General features: G+C 41.5%; 1 protein-coding gene across 14 annotated transcripts in view; it reads left to right on the forward strand.

Annotated features, from left to right (window-relative positions):
- NRCAM (neuronal cell adhesion molecule) overlaps window positions 1–16,731 on the forward strand; it is a 282,635-nt gene extending 265,904 nt beyond the window's left edge. For 13 of the 14 annotated variants that reach the window (XM_078442563.2, XM_078442568.2, XM_078442567.2 and 10 more), the window contains 3 exons: window positions 4,051–4,182; window positions 5,004–5,082; window positions 14,346–16,731. In XM_078442563.2, coding sequence (XP_078298689.1) covers window positions 4,051–4,182; window positions 5,004–5,082; window positions 14,346–14,583 — 449 coding nt within the window. In that variant the 3' untranslated portion in view covers window positions 14,584–16,731. Of the gene's footprint in view, window positions 1–4,050; window positions 4,183–5,003; window positions 5,083–14,088; window positions 14,313–14,345 lie in introns of those variants that run through there. The other variant, XM_078442572.2, reaches the window with a different exon arrangement.
- The last annotated feature ends 3,528 nt before the right edge of the window (window positions 16,732–20,259 follow it).

Below are 20,259 nucleotides of genomic sequence, written 5' to 3' on the forward strand. Positions count from 1 at the left end.
GATGTAGCTATGATAAAGAGTAAGTCGTGATTAAGCCCTGGTGACCTTAGTTAACATATTCCCTCCAGGAGCAAACACCGTTCATCCAACTCCCGTGTCCTCCCACTTTCCCAGCTCTGTCCAGTAGGGCTGCCAGACTGAGTCCAGTGTGAAAGCGCACCTTCTACCGCTCGTGCTCCTCCTCCCCTCCATGCTGAGTTCTGACATGTGAGTGTCAGTGCTCGGCATGGAGGCGTAGCATTCTGGCTAATGTTTAAACCCTGCCTTAATGAGCTGCTTTTCTCTCTGACTTGTGCTAAATAACTTCAGGAACCTAGATTCAGCTTTCCTCTCTGCTTCGTTCATGAATCTTTTTTTTTTTTAAGTTCATTTATTTATTTTGAGAGACAGAGAGAGAGCAAGTGAACAGGAGAGGAGCAGAGAGAGAGAAGTCCAAGCGGGTTCTCGCTGTCAGCACAGAGCCTGATGTGAGGCTCGATCTCACAAACCATGAGGTCATGACCTGAGCTGAAATCAAGAGTTCAAAGCTGAACCAACTGAGCCACCCAGGCGCCCCTCTTTTGTGAATCTCCTTACCATGACACCATCTCTGCCTTTTATAGTCTGAATTCTTAAGGTATATTTCTTAATTTTTTCCCCTGGCACAAACTGAAAAACAAATCAGATGAGACCATACGAGGTGTGTGGGTGCTGTGGTTCTTTGCCCCCAGTCCTGTGAGGACCCCGCCTCCTCATCGTCTCTGTCTCCCATCAGCGCCTGTCTTCTTGGATATCACAAAGGATGTAACGCAGATTTGCTTTTACCGGGCTCAACAGGTTTTTTTTGGTCAACTGTCTTTGGCCAAGGAAATGTTTTGCTCTTTTTTGTTTTTAATGTTTATTTATTTTTGAAAGAGAGAGAGCACGAGCCAAGGAGGGACAGAGAGAGAAGGGGGACAGAGGATCTGAAGCAGGCTCTGAGCTGTCAGCACAGAGCCCTGTGTGGGTCTCCAGCTGACAAACCATGAGATCATGACCTGAGCCCAAGTCAGACGCTCAGCCACCCAGACTGACTAAGCCACCCAGACGCCCCCCGATTTGCTCTTCCTATACATTTCTATTTTAATTCAAGAGGACATTTTTGTGCTTAATGGATTCTTCATAAATAGCTATTTATTAGTTCTGCCTCCTGCACATTATTATTCTGAGCGTTGCCTCAGAGACCTACTCCCACAGAGCACAGGTTATCCGGGAGACATCAAGCAATGTGCTAGCAGAACACTTATTAAAACTGACTTGTATATATGCTAACTAATTTGGATGTAAATTAAAAAAAAAAAAAACTGACTTGTAGGAACCAGCAAATTTTATTCCTCTGGCTTATTTTCTTTTTTCATATCCTTTATATTTGTCTTTTTATTTAATGTATTGCTTTATGGGTTGCTCAAGCGTGACCATAATTTTATTGTAAAGATTTAAATAAAGTGAAAATCCTTTTTCATTCTCCTATTTAATCCTACAAATACCTGCCCACTGAAACTCGGATTCAAGAAGAAAAGGCCCCACAGGCTTCAGTGTGTGTGTGTGTGTGTGTGTGTGTGTGTGTGAAGCACAGTGGTGGCCATGACTTGGGTTTGTACGTGTATCTGCAGTTAAGATGATCTTAGAGTGTTCTAGGAAGAGTTGAAGCCTCTCGTAGCCACTCTGGGCTTTAGATCCCTTCTTATGTGGATGGGAAGTCAGTAGAAGTTCTTTTCACTTACATCATTTTTGTTTAAGTCAACTTCTGGTGCACCAGTGTGTGTTTAGGTGAGCATACGCACGCATGCTCCTGCTGTGTCTGCCTGATCTTAAAGAGTGGGATTGTGAAATATGTGATTCTTTTCTTTTTGGAACATAGAGGTAAAAATTCAAAATCAATTTGGCTGTTCCCTCATCGACTGTCAAAGAAACATTTCCACTTTTTGCGTAGTTACACAATAGCCACCTGCCAGCAGGAAGTTCGGCTTCAGCAATCACCACCTTTCTAAGACCATGTCTGTGCTGGCACTTGAGTATCTCGTTGCATGTTGCCCTTATTGGTTGTATTTAATTGGATGGAAAATGTAAAAGCAGATACTATTTACAACAAGGCTGGAAGTGACTGAGCATACTAAAAACAAGGACTCTTTAACTTCAATCAGATGCTCAGTAGACTTACACCAGTTGGCTTGGGGTTCCGTTTTGGAGAAAAAGCACGCCATCAAAGACCAGGTGCAAACTGAAAGAAATGTATTGCCAAGGAGCATGTCACGATAGACTTTCAAAATCTTTTTACCTGTCTCAGGGAAAGTCTCTATAGCATTTTGGTTTTTGGAAAGACTTCTGCAGAGTTGATGTCTGGACGTGTTTTCTGGAATGCACTAGAGCAGTAGAGCATACTGGCTAGTATGAGTTTATTCCCTATGCCCACCTCGAAGGATTAAAGAAGGTGTTGCCCTCAACACAGTGCCTAGCCGATAGTAAGAGTTTCACAATGTTAGCTGTCGTTATCACTGCCTTCCTCTTCATCTTCGTCATCATGATTCTGGTGTGTGTATGGAGGGAGGGCACTGCCTATACTCCTGCCTTGGTTATATCTAGTTATGATACAACTCAAAACCCCTCTAGCCAATGAGGCACAAAGGGAGGTTGCGAAAGGCTACTGGCGTTTGATTTATATTCCAGATCACTTATTTCCACTTTTCATTGTATTTCTTAAACACACATACACATGTTCTTCACATTCTTCATACTTGATTTTTAGGCATTTCATTTTTCTCCCTCTACTTGGTGTGGAGAAAAATAAGGCAATGAGGTGCTATTTTGGCAACAGAGAGCTGACCCTGGGATATGTGTAGCCATGTTTGTTTCTGCATCTAGAGATCACATATGCCCAACCCAACCACGTTGAGTGCACTCAAATAAACTCAATCAGATCGAAAGCATGGTATAGGCATGCTTATGAATCAAAAGAAGAAAACCTTTTACTTTGATTATGGTAAAAAAAAATAATAATAAAGGCCTTTAAAAAAAGTTTCGTACCAATTTATTTAAACAAATCCTCACGGGCATGTCTGAATGGCCATTGATGCTGCACTTTGTCCCATTTGATTGACACTTTTGAATAATACCAGAAATGCTAATTATTCTGTGTTTTTCTTAGGATATTTGCATACTGTGACTAGTTGAATAAGGGGCTTCACATTTATTGACTCAAACAGAATAGATGAAGACAAAGAATATGTATACATGTGAATGAGTATTTTCTCTTTAAGCTGGTCATTTATTCCAGTAATGATTTCCCCGATCAAGATGCCTCTCAAAGGCTTTTAAACGGATTCTAAACAATAATGAATATTGAATATTGATCCTTTGAGGGTAAATCAGAGTTTTTCAGAAATTTCCAAAAATCTTTTAGAACCAACTCTTGTAAATGAGATAAATAACAAATCTAAGGAATGTCTTAGGTGCAAATTGAGATGTTCTATAAAATAAAAAGGCTGGTTATCTTATGTAGACAGGTTTCTTGTGTGTTAAAGTTTTCCATTTTAAAAGAAGATTTATAAAACATTTTGGAAAATGGCAATATCACTGCAATGATATTTTAACCTCCAAAAGTGGTTCCTTTGAAGAAAAAATACTCCATTAGATGTATACATTCTGTTCTGTTTAAAACTCGGTCTTCCATGCTTATCGTTGTACTTAATGTACAATTTATCTATAGACGGTACTATTAAAAACTGGCTTGGGACTATGTTTCTATTGAGAATATATAGTTAAAATAACTGTGAACACAATGTTTAGCAGGATTCGTTAGCATTTGATGGGATTAGCATTCAGATTTTGCTATTTGAATTTTTTTAATTCATGAAGATTTTTCAAAGTTTTTATATAACTCCTGCTTTATCATAACTGACAGATTGCAATGTGGGGCCACGGTCAAATGTATAAAAGCTCGTATACTATGGTAGTTTTTTGCTTCAAGAGACTACACCCGTTCTCATCTCCCCCTTAACCCATTCCCCCCGACACCACTGATTTGTTTTCCAGCAATGGCAAGCCGACAGGTGGATATTGCGACTCAGGGCTGGTTCATTGGTCTGATGTGTGCCGTCGCTCTTCTCATCTTAATTTTGCTGATCGTTTGCTTCATCAGAAGAAACAAGGGTGGTAAATATCCAGGTAAGAGAGAAAGGGTAAAATTGCCTTATAGTGCTGCATCATTATCCTAAACTAAAATGAAATGATGAGAGTAACTATGTAGGTAGTAATAAGTATATTTTCCCAGAGCCATAAATTTGGATGTTCTGTCCAATTTTTGATCCCTTTTTTTTTTAAATGGGAGCCTAAACATAGTCAAGGATCAGAAGGTGTTTGGTGGAATAAATTAAGCTGTTCTCCGAAGATATTAGTGATTCTGCTTCCGTAGGCTACACAAAAGTCATAGGTGCTAAAGTCACACCTACAACCAACAGGCTGAAGGGGAAGGTTCATGGAAGTCTTCTGGAGGAAGGAATGCGTGAACTGAGTCTTGATATCATGACGTGTAACATTGCTTTTCCTCTCCCGTAAATGTTTTGTTCAGTTTAGTGGTTCCGATGAATTTCTATTTACCTGGCCATTTCCCCGTCAGTGACAAGAAAACAAAACACCTGCAAAAGAATAAGATTTGCTAAAATGACTTGTAACCTTGACTATTGCAAATAAATAGATTAGTCCAATAGGGGAGAAATCACAGAAACTTAAAGGTTATTCCTTCATCAGTAAGATGCATACAGGAAGTCAACTTTATAGGTTAACAAATGTTCATTCTATTAGGTTGTCTCAGAGAGACGAAAACAGCAAAGTATATGCGTGGCCACATAACACATCTGGCTGTATAACATCCCGCTGTGTGTAGAATCATTTTCCACCACCACACATCTCAGAGAGTGCACTCTTTAAAATTTTCAATAGGGAAACGCAGAATCAAGAGATAATATTATCGCTTTGAAATGTTTTAGTTAAGGAAAAAGAAGATGCTCACGCTGATCCTGAAATCCAGCCTATGAAGGAAGACGATGGCACTTTTGGAGAATACAGGTAAGCACTGCTTCACAGACTCCCTTCACCTTCCCTTCCCTGCACAGACTGTCTGCTCATACAGACCTCATCCGACAGGATTCGGCCAGGAACAGGTTCTGTGGCCTTTCATATTCTCCTCAAATATTAGTTTAGAAACACTTCCATGTCTAAATGTTTACGCATCCCTCACGATGAAAATATTCCCACTTTGCATCAAGAGATAAATTTCCATTTTGGTCATAGGTTTGGCAATGGAGTGTCTTCCACTCTGCCATATTTTCCCAGAGGCGTTGCTGCTGTACTGCTCAAACCAGGAAAAGCTGGTGTGTTAGGATAAGAGTTAAAACAACAATAAAGACCCTACAAGACCTGCATTCCACAGGATACGACACCTGTCATTTTCTAAGTAGTGCATTTATAAAATTGGTGTCACTCTTTCTACTCCTGGATTTGATGCTTGTTTTCCAAAATAAATATCTGTATACCCTGGCCATTAATCATAAAAGGATGATAAGGTTTTAGAAGCTGTAAATTATTAAGAATATCATAGCCCTCTAGCCTGTGTGTTAACTCACACAACTCTGATAACACATTCTTGGCTTGGCTTCATTTTTAACATAGCCTATGTGCTAAGTAATGAAAAAAGAGAGACAGGAAGAGAAACTCTTTAAAGATATTCTTGCCTAAGAGTTACTTGTCTTTTTAAAAAAGAGATAAAAGAGCTAATTGATTATTTTAAGTTTAAAATAATGTTTAAAAACAGAAACTATGTATTTATTCATTTAAAAAATTGGGATTTGGGTGGCCCAAAAGAACACTTCTATTTATAAAATGCTTTTTTACACCTTGCTTTTTCCTTCTGTAATGCTCTTGATTATAAAACATATATATTTTATATATACATATTTATATATCATAAAATATAATAAATTAATATAAATATAAAATAATAAATATAAAAATATATAAATTATATATTTTTTAAAATATGCACTGAGTCCAAACTGAGCCTTTTTTGGCAGAAGAAAAGGCTTTTAGGTAACAAAATATTTCACTATTATGATTGCCAGGTGACATTTATAGAAAATTGTGCTAATTTCCACCCATCTCTAGAGCTCATTTTTGGCATTTCCATGTCAATATCCCGAGGGGCTGAATAATGCCAAGCATACGAAAATAGGATAACTGATTGAGAAAAACCATGTCTTTTGGACAAATTTGGTTTCGTACCAGTTTCCATGCAGACACAAGTTTAGCCTTTGTGTCTCGGCACCTAAGCCTTCATACACTCTGATCTTCTCTTCAACAGAAATGATTATGATTCGTAAAGCTTCTCAGAATGTCTGTATCTCACGATACAGAAAGATGTCTAATGAGGGTTGTCTTGGTGTCACCAGTTGACCCTGGGACTCAGTCTGTGGAAACCTCACGGGCCATCTCTGCCCACTCCACACTACACGATAGGGCAGCCGGCAGATGGCCATAGCCTAGGAAAGCCACGTCTGATCCTGGATGAGTTGCAATCCCGGCTGATTTCATTCACTCTACTACATGTTTTTCCTGTACAGCAGGTGAGGTGATGATTACTAGGGAACTTCTTTTTAGATAAGGTTGTTGTGGCTAGATTTCTACACAAGTTAAGCACACCACTCCTTACTTATTGTGATGAAGCGAAATCTTTATGGTAGCCTGAAACAACTCCGCATTTGCATGAATTGGAAATAAACCCTTGCACCTCATGCATTCGTCACGTGGTGATGGATTCCTGTCATACATTATCACACTTAAGTGAATCCGGCGATGTACTGCTCACCTCGTGGGTCTCAAATGTCAGCTCGTGGTTACACGGTCTGATGTCATGTGACTTTCTCAGGGCAACCATGCTGCTTACTCCAATAAGACGTGATTGAAATCGAGGTTGACTGAGAACCAGCTTGGAATCAAGAAATTGTTAGTTTCATGGTCCACTCAGCCATTACCTTTGATTCCTTTAGGTATGGCACTTAACTTGTCTGGGTCTCAATGTCTTTCATCTGTAAAATGATACAGTTGTTCAAATATTAGATGATCACCGAAGGCTGCTAGTTCCATGATTTCTAACCTCCTCCACGAGATGTCTACTCACAACTTTTAATATGATTTGAGGTTCCAGAGCGGTACATGGCAAGTATTTGGTGACTGGCCTCATTATCACTGTGTTTACATTCATTTTATTTTACATTTACATTTATCATATTTCTTTGTCATGGTGTTGATGCACATGTGATATGTTTGTGAAGCGTTTTCACATGACTGTCTTTAGCGTATGCCTTGAGTTTCTCAGAAGAGAAAGACTTTTCTTTGGGCCTATTGAGCACAAATCTGTTGGTTCGTGTGTGAAGACAAAAACATTTGTCACACATATAATTACGCTGATGTGGGAGATGCCAAGGGAAGGTTCTGAGGGGTGTCTCAACTGAAAACACAATTTAGTCATTTTCTTTTTTACCAAGACTGAAAGTCCTTAAGGACAAGCCCACAAGTGAAATCACTTTCCCAAATACCCAACTGCCCTTTGCTACAGGTACGGCTTTATCCTGTGACTTCTTGACACTACCTCAGAATTTTTTCCCTTTGGATTCTTTTCTACTTAAAAAAAAAAAAAAGTCGTTTAGTTTTTTGGATGTTACAATTAATGAAAACAGTTCCAACTATTTATTCCAACAGATGCCTTTTTTTTTTTAAATAATACATTTAAGTGTCATTCTCCTTCCTAAATCACCAGGGTCCCTCCTCTGTTTTGCACCTTCTGGAAGTTTTGAGCTTTGTATTATTTATTGATTCTTATTCTTTTTCATTCTGAAAACAAATTAATATGCTGATCACACACCGACGCAGACAAAATTAGGGCTATTACCAAATGTAAATGAATTCCATTTATGATTTGCTCATTCTCCAGCGTGAGGCTGAAACAGTTTCGACATGGTGGGCTCTCAGCCAGAGGGTTTTTCATAGTGCAAACAGGGATGGAACTTCAATGGCCAAATTTGATTTTTTTTTTCCCATAAGCTGTAACCTTGTGCCCTAACTCCAACTCCCACCCCCAAGCAGTTACCCTCTGGTGGAAGCCTGCAGCTTGCTTTGTTTGTTTCTTTAATTATACAGACAGTAGGATCTGCACCCTTACTAGCATATAGAAAAATCAAAGAAACAATGCAACCAACCGTGTAAGTATTTTTTTTTTAATTATTTAGATCCATTCCTTTAAAAAACCAGAATGACCCTAGGTCATAAACCATATGGCCATGGTACTTGAACTCATAGCATAAATGGAGGTTGTCTGCACAGGGATCTTGCCATTCGAGTAAACACGATCCTGTTGCAGGCATGCTAACCCGTGCTCCTAAGGCTTGAGTGATACAAAGGTGTGTCGTGTGTGATTTGCTATCTGCTTCCAATGTATTCTGCTCACAAACGTAAACTGGTATGTGAACAGTATAAATTGTGACGGACTTTTAGAGGGAGTGTTTGGGTCACGAAGGTCAATCTAACGGCAGTGTGATTTGGAGGATGGTGACCACAAGAGAAACCGAATGATCACAAATGTATCTGTTGTTGCTGAATTTTAACTCAATAGACATTCATTGGGTCCCTCCTGTGTGCATAACCCTGAAGTATTACTGAAACAAAGGTCAACTCCTTCAAATTCATTCCTAGGGAAAGAGAGAGGAAGAAAATATATAATCTAGTGCTTTGTCTGACATCATGAAATTCATTAAGAAGGAATGAAAATTTCCCAATGTTAGAATTCTGGGAAATTTTCTAAAATGCCCACCTGTCTTTTATTGTTATTTTACAATGAATTCATTCATTCATCCAGTATTTATTGAGTGCCTACTGTATGCCGGGCTGTGGGGATAGTAAAAACAATAGAATGTTAATCTCCCTAGCTTATAGTCTAGCAAGGGACACGGGAAAGTAAAAGACCAATCTGAGCACTGTGGGAAAAGTTCTATGAAAGGGATATAACTCAGGTATCGGGGAGCAGGGGCGGGAAGCCAAGGCCAACTGGGTGGCACGGAAGGAGGGTAATGTGAGAAGCCTTCCCAGAGGAAGCGGTGTCAGAGATGAGTTTTGATGCTATGATGTGACCCTTTCTTTCCACTGCTCAACCGTCTTCATTCTTGGCCATGAGTATCAAAAATATATTCTGTAGCTACATGTGCTATGTTATGGCTATTTTATGACATATTTTGAGATTTGTTTAATCTTTGATGTCCTAGGCTAAGAGTTCACTAACATCTGATGCCTCCTGTCCTTAACATCTCTCATAAAACGTGATAGAATATTTTTAAGCTTTGACTACTGTGTAGCTAAATAAGTATATGGCTTTTATTTTGTTTTTTTAATTTTTTTTAACGTTTATTTATTTTTGAGACAGAGAGAGACAGAGCATGAACACGGGAGGGTCAGAGAGAGAGGGAGACACAGAATCTGAAACAGGCTCCAGGCTCTGAGTGGTCAGCACAGAGCCCGATGCGGGGCTCGAACTCATGGACCACGAGATCATGACCTGAGCCGAAGTCGGACGCTTAACCGACTGAGCCACCCAGGCGCCTCAAGTATATGGCTTTTAAATCATCCCCCATAACCTCTAATTCGTCTCATTTGGGACAATTCCCTTGACATCATGTCAAAAACAGTTTGTTTACTATTTCATTATAAAATTCATCTTTGAGGGGCACCTGGCTGGCTCAGTCAGGAGAGCATGCGACTCTAGATCTCAGGGTTGTGAGTTCAAGCCCCATGTTGGGTGTGGAGGCTACTTAAAATTTAAAAACTTTTTTTAAATTCATCTTTGAGTTGAAAAGCAGCAAGTACTAATACAGTGCTTCAACATGGACTTGTACCTGAGTTGTATCCCTTTTGTAGAACTTTTCACAGTCATCACATCTGGAAACTTCTGAGTTGTGTGTGTTACACAAGGTATTTCTTAAAAAGAAAAAAAAAATTTCTCTGAGGTGGGGGCCTGGAATGGAGAGAGGAGATGTGATGGTATTTCTGTATACCAGCGAACAGTTGGAAAGTAGGATCTGAAAAATGATCTCAGCTATGATAGCATAAAAATATGATGTAGGAATAAAGCCAGCAAAAAGATCGCCCAACTATTTCAGGGCCCTGTGTTACAATCCACTGACTGATTTGTCTGTGCCTGCACCAAAACTACACTATCTTAGTACTATAACTTTTAATAAGCCTTGATAGCTGATAAGTCAAGTCCCCCAACTTTGTTATTCTTCTTCAAGAATTTTTTAGGTATTCCTGGCCTTTTCATTTATACACGTGCAGCTGAGAGTCAGCTTGCCAAGCAAGATCCACAGAGAAACCTGCTGGGTTTTTATTGGCAGTAAATTGAATCTAAAGACCAATATAAAGAGGGTTAACGTATGTAACGATATTTGAGTCTTCTTGTCCACCATTATGGTAAATCCCTCCATATATTTAGCTCTTCTTTAATAACAATAAAACTTTCATTTTCTTCATAGGGAACTTAAAACATTTTTGTTGGATTTGTTCTTATATACTTCATATTTGTGTGATATAACTGGAATCGTTCTTTTAAATTTCATTTTCCAATTTGCAAGCATGGGAATAAAACGGACTTTTATGCTGGTATTGTATTAAGCAACATTACCAAACTCTCTTTTTATTCTAATGGCCGCCTGCATATTCTTTTGGATGTTTTACATACGTGTAACCATACCAGTTATGAGTAATGACAGTTTTCTTTCTTCGTAATAGTATACCTTCCATTTCTTTTTCTCCGCACATCGCTTAGTACTTTCAATGCAGTTTTGGTTAAAAGTGACGATAGTACGCATCCCTACTATTTCTGATACCAAACAGAAATTGTCAACACTCAATCAAAGTGTTGAAACTCAATCAAAGATGGTGAAACTAAGTGTCTTGCAAATACCCAGGACATTCAAGATACTGCTCTTCCTAGAGTATCGACATTTTTATTGTGAATGGGTGTTGAATTTGACCAAACACCTCTTCCTGAATCTACTGAAATGATCATAATATATTGTTCTTCTGCGAAAATGGAAAACTATATGAATTGAAGTTTTAATGCTGAAACAAACTCCCATTCCCTGGAATAAACCCAACTTGGTCATGATATGGTATCCTTCCAGTAGATTCCCGAATTCCATTTGCTCTTGATGTCTTTGGGATTTTCACATCTCTGTTCCTGAATGAGATTAGCCTGTAATTTCACTTTCCCCAAGTGTTCTTGTAGGTTTTAGGTATCAGGTTATACCAGATTCGTAAAATCATTCAAGCAGTGGTTCCTCTGATCTAGCAAACTTAACATGTCCAAAACTGAACCACTGATCTTCCGTCCCAAACACGCTGTACTCCCCAGTAAGGGTAATTCGATCCTTTCTGTTACTCAAACTGAAAATCCTGGTGTCCTCTTTTTCTCTCTTATTCCATATCAAATCCATCAGAAATCCTTTTGGTGCTACTTGCAAAATATGTCCATTATCTAGCCACTTTCTGCCGCCTCGGTGTTCCGCTCTTGTCCAGGCTCCTGTGTTTTTGCCCTAGTCACCTTGGCCCCCTTGAGCAGGGGTCGGCAAACGTTTTCTGTAAAGACCCCACTCGTAAATATTTCAGACCTTACCGGCCACAGGGTCGAAGCTGCAACTCTACATGTCTGCTGTGGGGAGTGCAGAAGCAGCCACACACAATACAGAGGAAATGGCGTGGCCCAATTTTGCTGTAAGTTACCAAGGCCCGCCCTTCAGGCTAGGCTGTTCCCAACACTGATGACTGTAATCCTTTCAAACCCTAAGTCAGCTCTTGTCACTCATGTGTTGAAAACCTCCCAATCGCTTTCCATCTCACTCAGAGCTAAAGACAGAAGCCTTCCAGTGTCCCCTGGAGGGCCCGGATCTAGCCCTGCCACCTTCTACTTTAGCTCTTCTCTCTCTGTCTGTCTGTCTGTCTCTCTCTCCTTCGGAACCAGCCACACAAGCTCCTCCCGGTTCCCAGAGTGCACCAGGCTTGCTGCCGCCTCAGGGCATTTGCACTGCTTGCTACTCCTGCCAGAATGGCTCTCCCTCCACCTATCCACCTGCCTACCTCAACTCTTTTAAGTCTTTGGTCGGCTGTCACTTCTAATGAGGCCTTCCCTGGATACCCTATTTAGCGTCAACCTCTACACCCTCCCCTGACACCTTTCATCCTCTTTCCTCAGTTCCGTGTTTTCCATAGCACTAATCACCTTCTGACACACTATGTAACCAATATTTCAATACGTTATTTTCCATGTTTTCCCCTAGTAGAAGTAAGCTTAATGAATTCAGGGCTTTAGTCTGTTTTGTTTGCTGCCATATCCCCAAGGACTAGAACATTACCAGTGTAGGCACTCAATAAATATTTATTAGATATATGAGTGGTTGAATGGGTGGAGAGGTGGCTGGATCAAAGAAATACCGTACTGTGATCCTTGGAACACTAGCTGTCTGAAGTAGAGCTTGGAATCCAGGTGACAAAGACCTGCTTATTATTGAACACTCCAATGGAATTAAGTGCCTCACCAAGTCATGAGCAATGTTTCACAGAAAGTCTTCAGACAAAGCCTAGAGGTTAATGACTACAGATGTGCACATTATTACTTGCAGTAGATCGGAGACGAGCTGCTCTCTCCCCTGAAGTGCCCCAAACACGGGCCACCCCGAGGTCCTGTGATACCTCCCCAGTTGTTGATTAGCAGTGCGGATAATACTGTTGGTTCAGTGTGTGACGAGAACTTGTGTCTTATTGCAACTGCTAATTTTCAATAGCAGACACCAGTGTCCTGTTAAGCAAGTATAATTTTCCAGTCTTGAGATCTGCTTCTTGGAGAAAGACTGAAAACCCTGGTAGGCATTATTGGCCAAACTGCCAGAATATTTGTGCCTCTTGAGATGTTTGTATCTTGCCTAGAAAAAAGTCACTGTCAGAGACAGAGTGGGCGGTAAAGCCGTGGCACAGATTTTTGGGTGGCACAAAAATTGCTGGGTAAAATACTACAGCTGAGGCAGCCTCTTTTTGGCCTGAAGCCTCTTCATTTTTACTAATATTGCTTATGTCTCCTCTTTTGCCTTGCATTTTTGCTCCTGGAAAGGAAACAAAATGCTCTCGTTGCCTTCTTTCTTTTTCTTTCTTTTTCTTTTTTTTTTTCAAACCCAGTGTTCCCTATTAAAGAGTAAGTCACTGTGTGTACCTAATTACACGACCGGATGGGCAGGTGTTCGAAAACCTATTCTCCAACTTCCAGATGTTGTGCTTAGGGATTTAACAGAGACGTAAGAAAAAAAAAAATCGGGTTCTATAATGTGTTTTAAATTATAAGCCTTAGATCCCCATCCAACACAGATAGGCTACATAACACACCGGGAGAAGAGTAGACTGAGATAAAATGAGCACAGCAAATGTTTGCTTTGACATTTTTTGAATCACTCATACTCCTTAGGAATATATTGACCTGCCAGTAATAGTACAAATGTAATGCTTTGAAGTGAAATTGCGTCTGTCTCCAAATTAATCAACCTTTACCTATTAACTAAAATTCTTACAGAAAAAAAAAAAAATACTGTTTACTATCAGTATAAGGATTTTGCTTTTCTTCTTAGGCTATTTTCACTTGTTTCTTCTGCATCCTTTTAATGGAATGTATAGGTCTCTTGAAAGGTAAGGTTAAAGTTTACAAGTCTGGCCTGCACTCGGTAACAAAATGATTCAAAAAGCAGGATTTTGCTTCCTCGTGCTCAGAAAAAAAAACAAACGAAAAAACCCTCATATTTCACACTTAACCAAAATCATGCTCCATTCATCTCCAAGGAATTCAGAGATCTCACACAGTTTAACCTACTAACTATTCTACTTGCCATAAGCTTTCGCCTTCTTTGAATTCAAAATAGGGATGATTTTCAACTTTTCTCCATTCTCCCTTTGTTAATGCTTGTGACTGTTTCTGAACTGCTTCCAAATCAGGAGCGAGAATGTATCATTGACATTGACATGCGCAGCGAGAAGCCATCCGCCTCCTGAAGGCTTCGTGATTAAACCATTGCTGCACCTGATTTTCATCCCAACCACATCCCAGTCATTGGAGTCAAGCTGACAATTAGACTTGACTTGAGAAGCTCAGGACTCCGCGCGCTTTGTCATAACCTGCATGCATGACCCGTAAGAACAAAGCACTTCGCCTCAATGCCAATCCTGATGAAGATGTTTTCTCTGTCTTCCAGTGACGCAGAAGACCACAAGCCTTTGAAAAAGGGCAGTCGAACACCTTCAGACAGGACGGTGAAGAAAGAAGATAGCGACGATAGCCTAGTTGACTACGGAGAGGGGGTGAACGGCCAGTTCAATGAGGACGGCTCCTTTATTGGACAATACAGCGGTAAGAAGGAGAAAGAACCCGCCGAAGGAAACGAAAGCTCAGAGGCACCTTCTCCTGTCAATGCCATGAATTCCTTTGTTTAACCCGCAAGCCCTTTGCCAATATCCCATTTCTCTAGAATGTTCATCCTAAGCACTTGTTTGTCTGCCTTCTCATACTATGAACTCAGGGGCAGACAGTGCGTGTTCTGCCGTGTGTTAATATTATGAGAACAGCTAAAACAAGAACGCAACTCCGTCAGATGATTTGTTAATGTGAACTGCAGTGCAAAGTGCATCCTTTGTCACTCAAAATAGGCATCCTTGGTTTCCGCAGAACTGATCAAAATAACACAGCCTCATCAACGGATCGTGTTACTTCCTCTTCAGGACACAGTTCAATATGATGCATGAAATAATGCTACACACTTAAAGGAACACCTGTGTATGTTATTAAAACATAGTTGGAGACTCGGTCTATACTATCGTCGGCCGAACCCCGAAATATGAATTCCGTTTTCATTGTCAAGAGTGTAACTGTAGTATTCTCTAGAACTTCAATGTCTTTGTGGACATTGTTGTGAAATTGGTGACTCTGTGTCTAGCTGTCTAGTCTTTTTGGGAGACTGTTAGCAACAGGATGTACAGTATATACTTGCTAAATGAGTTAATTGTGACAGTCGCATTTGCTGATGCTTTACTGAGACTCTGTTACCGGCCTTCGCTCCTGTTACTTCCTAGCCTTCTTAACCCTCCGGGTGTTACAGCAGTACAGTGTTCTACTTTTTACATTCATCTCCGCGTTCAGTTGTTTTTAGGCATAAGCAATGTGTATTGCAATGCATTTTGGCACTTAGGCCAGGCTGAAAGAATCAAAAACGAATCACTCCACTTAAGTTTCAAAAATGACTCCAGAAAGCACAGGGCAAGAGACACGTACAGTGCCTTCAGACAACAAGCATTCCATAACATGCTGCCTTCTTTCTCCGCCGGGACGGTCGCCTCGGAGTCCCAGCTTACTGTCAGTGTCCAAAAGTAACTTTTGCAAAGCAGAGACCATGAAAACCGCAATGCTGAAAGAAAGGGGAGGTGAAAATGAGATGAATAAGACAGTTCATTTTAAGGAGCATTTCCCCGTCTGTATAGACAGAAAAAGCTTTAGCACCAACTGGAGCACATGACGATTCGGCGGTCTTTTATGGTTTCTGTTAAAGTCAGTTCGGTCAGAAGGCTGTCAGTTGGGTAGAGAATTTTTGTAAACCATAAGCTATCCCCACACCAGAAGCATAGGACAGTATGCCAACAGGAATGTTATTCTCCGGGCCTTTACGTAGGGGGCAACTTTTGAAACTCTCTGCAGCATTAAACAGCGTGTATGCAAATTGCTAGGACACATTTCCGAATCTCAGAAATCTGACACGTGCTAACGGGGCCAACAGTCAAAGGGATTCCACCCGCAGTTTCAGACATCAACATACCCATTGTACCGTATCCATAAACGAGATCTCTCAAATGGTTTACCTCCAAATATGAAGTCCTCTAACAACCTATGGTTGAAGGAATGCTCCGTTTCATTTGCCAATAAATTGGTTTCTCATAACTTGCATCAAGTTTAATTTTAAGTGAAGCTTTTTATATGTAGATATTTTGTTGAATTTGTAAATATACCTAAAGTGTAGATGCTATATGCATAGAGGTGTTACAGACAAATAAACCTGCAACCCATGTTGATGTTGTACTGTATAAGAAGTTAGCTAATTAATACAGTGCATGGGATTGGAAAGCATTTACTTAAATACCTTGTGGGTTTTTATTTTCCCTTTTTGCTGTGAAACTGAAATAGTGATCTATGCTACATATTGACAGCAAGTTTCTAGAAATCTTCAGAGCTTTGCCTGTGGGGCTCAGTAGGCCTATTTCCGGCACGTTTGCTGTTTATAGGTAAAGCACAATTTGAAGTAATCCCAGGTAAAGATGGTCCTACATAATCCCACGCCTCCATGTTCGCTTCTCACAGACCAGCCGTTCTAACGGAAATACAGAAAGACGAACCAGGCTTGCCTTGGCATCAGAGAGCACAAAGATAAAAGTTACTTTACATTTGCCGATGTCTGGGAGGGGGAGGGAGGCGTTACAAGTACAGTTTTTACTCTCCCATCATGGTAGGCGCGAAATTTATCTGTGCATGAAGGGGTCACTTCTGTAATAGGGCAACAGATTTTGTATTAAAGATTAAATGTGGTTTTAAAAGTCCCTCTCTCTTTTGTAATCAGTCATGTTCTTCATGGAGTGTGAATGTGCAGGTCTGTGTAACGGTACAGGCAGATGTGACTGGATTTCCATCAAAAAAACACAAAAATCACTATTAAACAGTCTTGATCTCTTTGTGATCTTTAACTTTTTCAACCATGTATTTCCTAATGTTTTAAAAGAGCGCAGATTTTTATTTTTACTTTTGAAAGGCCGTTATAGGCACAGAAAATGAAACACAAAACCAAACACGGTATAAAACGAAGCTAATAAAATAGGGGCGTGCCAAAAAGAATTTGAATGGAAAGCAGGTGGAGAGTCTGAGAACTCGGGTGCTGCTTCCTCTCCTGAGGCCCGACTTCCACGGGCCAGGTTCCCCAGTGCCCGCCGTCAGCCTGTCTTCCGCGTGCCTGGACCTCCACCATCCTCATGGGCCACTTGGGTTCCTTCACCTCTCCCTCTTGGTGAGGTGGTCTGTGCATTTACAAGTCGTACGGGTATGTCATCTACTCCCTTCTCTCCAGCCCCCGCTGTTCTTGTCTCCAATCTGCCCAGCTCGGCAAATAACCAAGGCCTGGTTTGTTCCTCTGTTCCACCGCCTGTCCTTATTCACCTGTCCCTGGTCCTGCCTTTCCAGACACGAGCCTGCTGGCACAGAGCCGCCCCTCCCTATAGTCACTCTTGGATAACAACACATTATACAAGTGGGCTGTAAAATGCTATAATGATCTTAGCATTTCTAAGAGCGTTCCCTCTGAACACCAGATTGGTACCTCCCGTCCACACTGTGGGCCAGATTTCCAGTCCACACCTGCAGGCCACATCACCAGTCACAGCTGTGTAGCAAGGAGGGGCTGGCCTGTGAAAGCCTGACCACAAAAGTGGTCCATTGATGCCTTCCTGTTCCGACACTTTATAATGGCCCTGATTTACTTTTACTTTTTATTTTTATTTTTTTATTGTGTTTATTTTGAGAGAGGAAGAGAGAGAACGTAAGGGGGCAGAGAGAGAGAGAGAGAGAGAGAGAACCCCAAGCAGGCTCCACACCATCAGCACATAGGCCAGTGTGGGGCTTGAACCCAAGAACCTCGAGACAATGACCTGAGCCAAGATCAAGAGTCAAGAGTCAGACGCTCAACCAACTGGGCCACCCAGGTGCCCCTGACTTACTTTTAATGCCTGTTTCTGGAAATGCCTTGTGGAGGCAAGGGAGAGAAATGCAAACTAAGAAGTCTCATCCAAACTAAGCAGATTTCTCCCTGTCACGAGATCGTTCTATAAATGACCACCAGAGGGCCCCCTTGCTTTATTCAGTGCAAAAGAAACTGCTGGAAAATGAAGCCTCTGGAGATACAGCACAAGCCATGATGCCTGCTGCAGCCGGAAAACATGAGATTTGCAATGTTCTCCGAGGAGCTCACAACTTCCAGGAAGTTAGTCTGTGTCGCTGTGAATCTTATTAATCTTCTTACTCTTATCGTTTGCAGCCATGGCTGGGTGGCCGATCAGCAGGGGGGAGGAAGAGGAGGAGCGTGCCCCCTGGCTCCCATGAGGCACCCCATCACTGCCACATGCTGGTGGGGGTGAGGACGGGGCGTGTTCTAAAAATGGTTTCCCCTGTTCCCCGAGAGTGTGCCATTTTGTCTGCCATGAACAGATGGATATGTTCTGATTGGATCGCACAAAAGATATAGTTTAAGGACAGTTTTTATTTATCACTTTAAAAAAAAAAAAAGGCAGAAGAGGGAGAGAATACTACCAGAGTATTTATAGTAAATAACAGTTCTCAGGTTGAGATAGAAAGAGACCGGGATTGACACATTCCAACTCCGCCATCAACTGTGACCGTGCATAAGTAAACAACCCCCTCCCCACCATCTCCCACCTCTTGAGGCCTCTGTTTCTCCAACTTTAAAATGACAGAAAGCAGATGATTTCCAGTATCCTTTTCTGTTTGAATCCTGTGGCTCCCAATTAACCTCTCCTCCCCGCACCCCCCCCAAAATTTTAGCACCTACTACTGCCAGATATTTTGCTAAGTAGGGAAGGTACAAGAAGAGCAAAACCGGATTGTGGTTCCTGCCCTCACAGCGCCTGGAGTCTGGTGTGAGAAGACAGACACTGATCAAATAACCACCCAAATGAATGTGTAATTCCAAATCAAGAGGAGCGCCCTGAAGAGAAAGCACAAGTTCCATGAGAGCAAGCGCTGGAGGGGCTGACTGGTGGGGAACAGTTGGGAAGTGTCCCCTAAGGTATGGGAGCTGGGCACTGGAAGAATCAAGGAGGAGAAGTCAGGACACATTGCTGTAAAACAAAGACCAGCGTTGCCTGGAATGCATGAAGGACCCGGGCCAAGCTGGGTCCCGAGGACCACGGGACAGGTTTTTGTATTTATTCAAGGAGCGGTGGAAAGCGTGGAGTAATTGAAGGGGTTGAAGTAAAGGGTTGTATGATTAGATTGTAGTGGGGGAGGAGGCCTAATTCATGAGATGTAGTGTGAGGAATGGGCTGGAGGATGAGAGCCAGAAATCGATAAGCCACTGGGATGCTTCGCAGTAGTGTAGACATCAGGTTGCGGACTTGGATCCAGGATCATCCCACTGGAGATGGAAAGAAGTAGGTGGGTCCTAAAGCTATTTAGGAAGAAAATTGATGGCGGACACTCGGATGGCTCCATTGGTTAAGCATCTGACTTCAGTTCAGGTCACCACCTTGTGGTTCATGAGTTTGAGTTCTGCATCAGGCTGTCTGCTGTCATCACAGAGCCCACTTCAGATCCTTTGTGCCCCCTCTCTCTACTCCTCCCCAGTTCATGCTCTCTCTCTCAAAAATAAACATTTTTTAAAAGGGAAGAAAATTGATGGGAGCAAGAGATTCGATGTGTGAGGTTGAGGAAAGGGGAGGTATCAGAGATTGCCCTTTAATTTCTGACTTGTCTAACCAGACGTGAAGTTCACTGAGGTGGGAACATCAGGAAAGAACCAGGCTTGGAGCTAGGTCAGGAGTTCAAGTTAATAAATGTGTTTGAACCGCCTCTGAGATATCCAAGTGGAAAGGACTAGAAGAAATTGGATGTATGGGCTTAAGGCTTAAAAGAAGCTTCTAAGATGAGGAATAGTAATCGAAGCCATGAGGCAGGGGAGGAGATTGCCTAGAGAGGGAATATATGCGAGAAGGCTGAGGATTGCACCCTACAAAGAAACTCCCAGATGTAAGGGACAGGAGGAGGCAGATGGGCCTCTAAAACAGACCAGTGAGCAGGAGCCAGAAAAACTGGGAAGAAATGAGAGGGTGTCATCTTGGACCCAGTGAGAGAGACCATTTCAAGAACAGTGTCACATAATGCTGAAAAATCAAGCGATCATGAGGATTGGGAAACACTTTTTGGATTTGAAGGCATGGAGGTCATCTGAGCCATTAGTAAATGCTGTCGGGTAGTCTCTGTCGGGTCATCTGTTGGGTAGTCAGGTTGAGGTGGGGAGTGAGTGGAAGGGGAGGAAACGGACACAGAGATCTGCCATTACCCAC

This window comes from Panthera onca, chromosome A2 (genome assembly GCF_046562875.1).
Source record: "Panthera onca isolate mPanOnc1 chromosome A2, mPanOnc1 haplotype 2, whole genome shotgun sequence".
NCBI lineage: Eukaryota > Metazoa > Chordata > Mammalia > Carnivora > Felidae > Panthera > Panthera onca.